We start from the raw sequence: 6,000 nt of genomic DNA on the forward strand, positions 1-6,000 counted from the left end.
AGCATTACCCTTTCTCCACATTCTCATGAACACTTACTTTCTTTTTGTTGCCAACCTGACAGGTGTGAGAGGTGATCTCTCATTGTGGTTTTGATCTGCGTTTCCCTGGGGCTGAGTGATGTGTCTTTTCATATGCCTGTTGGTTGTCTCTACGTCTTCTTTGGAAAAATGTTTATTTGGGTCCTTTGTGCATTTTTTAATGAGATTATTTGGTTTTTAGTTGTTGAGTTGTGTAAGTTCTTTATATATTTTGGACATTAACCCCTTATCGACTATATGATTTATAAATATCTTCTCTCATTCAGTGGTTCTCTTTCTTTTGTTGATGGTTTCCTTCCTTGTGCAAAAGCTTTTTCTTTTGGGGTAGTACCGATAGTTTATTTTTGCTTTTGTTTCTCTTGCCCGAGGAGACAGATCCATAAATATGTGGCTAAGGCTGATGTACAAGAAATTACTGCCTATGTTTTTTTTCCTCAAGTTTTTATTTAAATTCCAGTGTAGTTAACATGCAGTGTAACATTAGTTTCAGGTATACAAACACAGTGACTCAGCACTTTCATACACCACCCAGTGCTCGTGCCTATGTTCTTCCTTTTATGATTTTTATGGTTTCTGGTCTCAGATTTAGGTCTTTAGTCTATTTCAAGTTTATTTTTGTGTATGGTGTAAGAAAGTGGTCCTGTTTCATTCTTTCGCATGTGGCTGTCCAGTTTTCCCAACATCATTTATTGAGAAGACGGGTTTTTCCCCCGTTATGTATTCTTGCCTCCTTTGTCTTAGATTAATTGGCCATATAATCATGGTTTATTTCTGTGCCCTCTGTCCTGTTCCCTTTATCTGTGTGTCTGTTTTTGAGCCAGGCCATACTGTTTGGATTACTAACACTTTGGGAGAATATCTTAAAATCTGGGATTGTGATACCTCCAGCTGTATTCTTCTTTCTCCCAGATTAATTTGTCTCTTCAAAGTCTTTTGTGGTTCCATACAAATTTTATGATTATTTGTTCAGTTCTGTGAAAAATGCTATTGGTATTTTGATAGGGATCGCACTGAATCTATAGATTGCTTTGGTAACTATGGACATTTTATTATTTAATTCTTCCAGTCTGTGAGCACGAAATACCTCTCCATTTGTTTTTGTCATCTTCAATTTCTTTTATCAATGTCTTATATTTTTCAGAGTATAGGTCTTTTACCTCCTCGATAAAATTTATTCTCAGGTATTTTATTCTTTTTGATATAATTGTAAATGGGATTGGTTTCTTAATTCTTGTTTCTGCTGCTTCAGTTTTGGTGTATAGAAACACAACAGATTTCTATGTATTAATTTTGTAACCTATAACTTTACTGAATTTATTTATACGTTCTAATAGGTTTTTTTTTGCAGTATCTTTAGGGTTTTCTATACATAGTATCATGTCATCTGTAGATAGTGACCATTTTACTTCTTCTTTTTAAATTTGTATGCCTTTTATTTTTCTTTCTTGTCTGATTGCTGTGGCTAGGATTTCCAGTACTATTTTGAATAAAAGTGATGAGAGTGGACATTCTTGTACCTGATCATAAAGGAAAAGCTCTCAGTTTTTCACCATTGAGTATGACGTTAGCTGTGGGTTTTTCATGTATGGCCTTTATCATATTGAGGTATGTTCCCTCTAAATCCATTTTGTTGGCAGTTTTTATCATGAACAGTTGTTGTATTTTGTCCCATGATTTTTTTCTGGGTCTTTAAAGATGATCATGTGGTTTTTATCCTTTCTCTTTTTAATGTGATGTATCACAGTGATTGATTTACAAATATTGAACCACTCTTACATCTCTGGAATAAATCCCACTTGATTGTGGTGAATGGTCCTTTAAATGTATTGTCGAATTCAGTTTGCTAATATTTTTGTTGAGGATTTTTGCACCTATGTTTATCAGATATTGGCATGTAGTTTTCTTTTTAAGATTTATTTATTTATTTGAGAGAGAGCGTGGGGGAGGGGCAGAGGGAAGAGAGAGAGCATCTCAAGGAGACCCCCCACTAAGTGCCGAGCTCGATGGAGCCAGAAGCGATGGAACCCTATGTGGGCTCGATGTCATGACCCTGAGATCATGACTTGAGTCTAAATCAAGAGTAGGATGCTTAACTGACCGAGCCACCCAGGTGCTCCTATAGTATTCTTTTTTTGTGGTGTCTTTGTCTGGTTTTGGTATTAGGACAATGTTGGCCTCATAGAATGAATTTGGAAATTTTCCTTCCTTATTTTTTTGGGGGAGTAGTTTGAGAAGAATAGGTATTAACTGTTCTTTAATGTTTGGTGCAATTCACCTGTGAGGCTATCTGGTCCTTAACTTTTGTTTGTTGGGAGTTTTTTGGTTACCAGTTCAATTTTGTTACTAGTGATCAGTCTGTTCAAATTTTTCTTTTTCTTCCTGATTCTGTTTTGGAATATTGTATGTTTCTAGGCATTTATTCATCTCTTTCAGGTTGTCTTAATTGGTTGGCATAGCGTTTTTTAATATTCTCTTGTAATTCTTTGTATCTTCTGGTGTCCGTAGTTATTTCTCCTCAGAAAGGATTCACTTTAGAAGCACTTTGGCAGCATCTACAATATAAATCTGTCTGTGACGTGAAGTATGTTCACTTGTTAGCTATTTTTTCTTCCTATTATTTCTCCATTCTTATGTTGATTCCTGTTCTATTCCAAATCTCTTTCTATTAAATTGTGTCCTAGTTGTAGGAACACACAGGAAATCCAGACATTGTATTTTATTAAAAAAAAAAAAAATCAGGAAGGCTTTCTCGGCATGGAACCATGGATATGTAGTTTTTTTGACAGGGTGCTGGTGGTTGGGGCCGTCGCCAGGCACCTTCCATTGCCCCTTCCTCCACTGGACCAGCCTGACCTGCCAAACAGGACCCAGCAGAAACTTATGACTGGCAGCATTGTATTCACTTGTAAACAATTTACACGAAAGGATGGGAGGCTGTTGATAAGATCAGCCCACGAACAACTTCGTCATCATTTTGAATTGGACACATTCCATTCCCCTCCTGCCTTTGCTGTTAGAACAAAAAGAAAAAGCTGTAACATCTGAAGCCATTCACTGCTACCCTGGTGGGTGGGCTGCTTAGGTCACTTTGGGAGGAAGAAGGTCTTTTTCTGTGCCCAGAGCTGGTAGTAGATGCACAGGGAGTCCCCCACTCAGAAAGTTGGTCTTCCTTTTCACCAAGAAGATATGTCTATGAAAACAAAAGGAGCTTGTAGTTTTGTGTGAACATCCAAAGATTAAAGCCTACACGCAGTCTCACACTTTTAGTCTCCATCATTCCCTCCGAGAAATCTGAAATGTTTCTTTGTAGGAAGCATATTTTGTCTGCTTGGGTATCATTGGCACTTTGGCATGATTGCTGGTAGCAGAGGGCAAAACCCAAACTATTGTGACCAATGATAATTTGTATCTGAATAACATGCTGGCATTCAAAGGACAAGCCTTCTATCAGTTCTTGATAAAGTTCCTTTCAGTGAACATCACAAGGAATGGAACAGTGACTGTTCCTGAGAATGAGGGCAGGGGCATGGGTGTAGGAGGGTGTGGGACAGCATGTCTCTCCTCCCCATCTCCCCAGTTTCCTGGTGCAGGAGACTGAGTTTGTTTATGCTTTATCCCCCTTCTCCCCACCCCTCCATGTTCTGAGTCTTCTAGTTTTGCCAGGGAAGCTGTCGGGCATAATGATGTTCCTACCTTCATAAGGTCATGATAAGGAGGACATGGTAGTATCTAAGAAAGTACCCAGTGGCAGGCACTCCTATTCTTAACCTTGCCCGGTGGCTGGAGATGCTAGAAGTCTGATGTAAATTTTGGCACAGAGTTGATAAAAATAAGTTTGCTTTATGCTTTAAAATGTAACTACATAGCCTACTTAGTGGAATTACTTCATGAAATCATTAAATGGCTTTTTCCTCCCTATTCTTTTCACTCCTTCCTCCCCAACCCAGGTGTTCTTTGATCTAATGAGAGAAATCAGAGCCAAAAAGATGTCTGAGAACAAAGACAAGAATGGCAAGAAAAGCAGCAAGAACAAGAAAAGTTTTAAAGAAAGGTGTTGCTTACTGTGAAAACCAAGATGGCGGATGAAGTCGATTGCCGCTAAGGACATGGGGTGGGCTCATTAAGAGAAGAGTATAGTCGACTTCCTGGTGTGTTCCCTGCTCTCCCCAACCTCATTCACACATACTTCTTTAAATGGGGGAAATGTTTGTGAACCAGTGGCTGGCAGAAGAAATAAGCCCTTGTCCATGCATTGGAACAGCTACTTTGTCAGGAGGTTTTGGGAGTTTCCTTCTCCCTCCCCTTCTCCCTCCCAAAAGTTTAATCACATATGTAGTGTATAGGTAAGAAATAAGTGTTTGTTAAAAAGAAATGTGCTGTCATAGCATCTTACTTCCCTCCCTAGTTTTATAACATCACTGTCTTCCATTTTGAAATGAAAAGGTCTTATTAAGTTTTGGGGAGAGGATAGGATAAGAACCTCCTTAACTCTCATCAGCTTAACAGATGTACTCAAAAAAATCCATTAAGCTCTAATAAAAATTCAGAGATTTTTTGGGATAAGTTTCTTGGCACTACCCTGTGGATCTGAAGCACAGCAAAAAAATAAAATAAATATGAGTCGGGCCAAATAGGTCAGTAACAAGCTCATAAACCCTTCACCCATATGAAAAATGAAAGTTGAATTCTTCATATTTAAATAGCCAATTATAGCCTGTGTTGTCTATTTCTCTCCGGTAGCATCCTGATTTTTATGTAGAAGCTTCTTTTTAGCAGCTCAAGTGAGGACTCAAGACTGGTATACTTTATAAATGACACACTTTTCTAATCAGATTAAGAATATATCTTGGGATACATCCTTTCCTAATGGCCAGACATGGTTAGGCTCTTCCTCCTCTGCTGGTAACCAATATCTGTCCTTCTGGTCAACCTCTCTGCATTCAGAGATCAAGAGAGCCTCTTCTTTTATTTCTTTTCAGTATAATGAGTTCTTCTGAAGAATGTGATGAGTTGAAATTGTATTCTCAAATCATGAAGCCGGAGCCTGTGCCAGACATTCTGCTACCTCTCATAGAATTGCTCTGTAATTCTAAATTTAAATTTAGGAGAAGAGGGAAAGGATAAGATAAGCCATTGCCCTTGTACCTCTGAGAATTGGCTGCTACTTCTAACATAATTTTCTTCTGAGAGGGCCTTAGAGTTGGTTAGAAAAAGGTTTTTATTGTTGAGATATTGTTATGCTTTCTTGTATCAATATTCTCAATTTAGCAACCTGAACATTTTTCCTCAGGAAAGGAGTACTTAGACCCAGTATTCAGCACATTTTCCCCCATTTATCGGAAGTGATATTCCACATATAGGTGCCAAAAGTGAACTGGGGTGGGGAGAGTGGGAACCATTCAAATTTATAGTTAGTACAGAAATTGTGGAAATTATGATCTAAAAGGAAAGCAATCTTGTATCACCTCCTAAAGAATCATGGTCTTTTTTAATAAAAAAAAAAAAAAAGCAGACAAATAACACTTTTTTCAAGTTTTCAGCCTTTTTATTTTCTCCTCTTGTCATACAGGTAAAATGCAAGTATTAGAGAAACTGACAGTAACTTACTCATTATTGATCTTGTTAAGTGTTCTGTATTATCAGATAAATTTTGTTTCAATTAATCCTTTGAACTGGGTTGTGGGAAATATAGTTTAAGTATGAACAGTAATTTTAACTTCATCTTTCCTTTGGGAGAGAAGACTACTCTTTCTTCGTAAAATTTGAAAGCTTGAAGTTAATCACACCCAAAGTTTTTGAAACAATCTTTTTCTTTTCATTATAGTTTGCTACCTGTTTGATACCAGTTGTGGTCAATAGTAGGTAGATTTGGAAGATGTACAAATATATTAAAGATGGTATGAATTATTTCATGCTACAGAGATTATTCTTGGTGTATGCTATTAGTGTATCTCTAAAATT

At 37.4% G+C, this 6,000-nt stretch overlaps 1 protein-coding gene across 1 annotated transcript in view; it reads left to right on the forward strand.

The window, feature by feature from the left end:
• RALB (RAS like proto-oncogene B) overlaps window positions 1–5,559 on the forward strand; it is a 43,399-nt gene extending 37,840 nt beyond the window's left edge. The window contains exon 5 of the mRNA XM_047722617.1: window positions 3,987–5,559. Coding sequence (XP_047578573.1) covers window positions 3,987–4,106 — 120 coding nt within the window. The 3' untranslated portion in view covers window positions 4,107–5,559. The remainder of the gene's footprint in view (window positions 1–3,986) is intronic.
• The last annotated feature ends 441 nt before the right edge of the window (window positions 5,560–6,000 follow it).

Source organism: Lutra lutra, chromosome 3 (assembly GCF_902655055.1).
Source record: "Lutra lutra chromosome 3, mLutLut1.2, whole genome shotgun sequence".
Classification (NCBI taxonomy): Eukaryota; Metazoa; Chordata; class Mammalia; order Carnivora; family Mustelidae; genus Lutra; species Lutra lutra.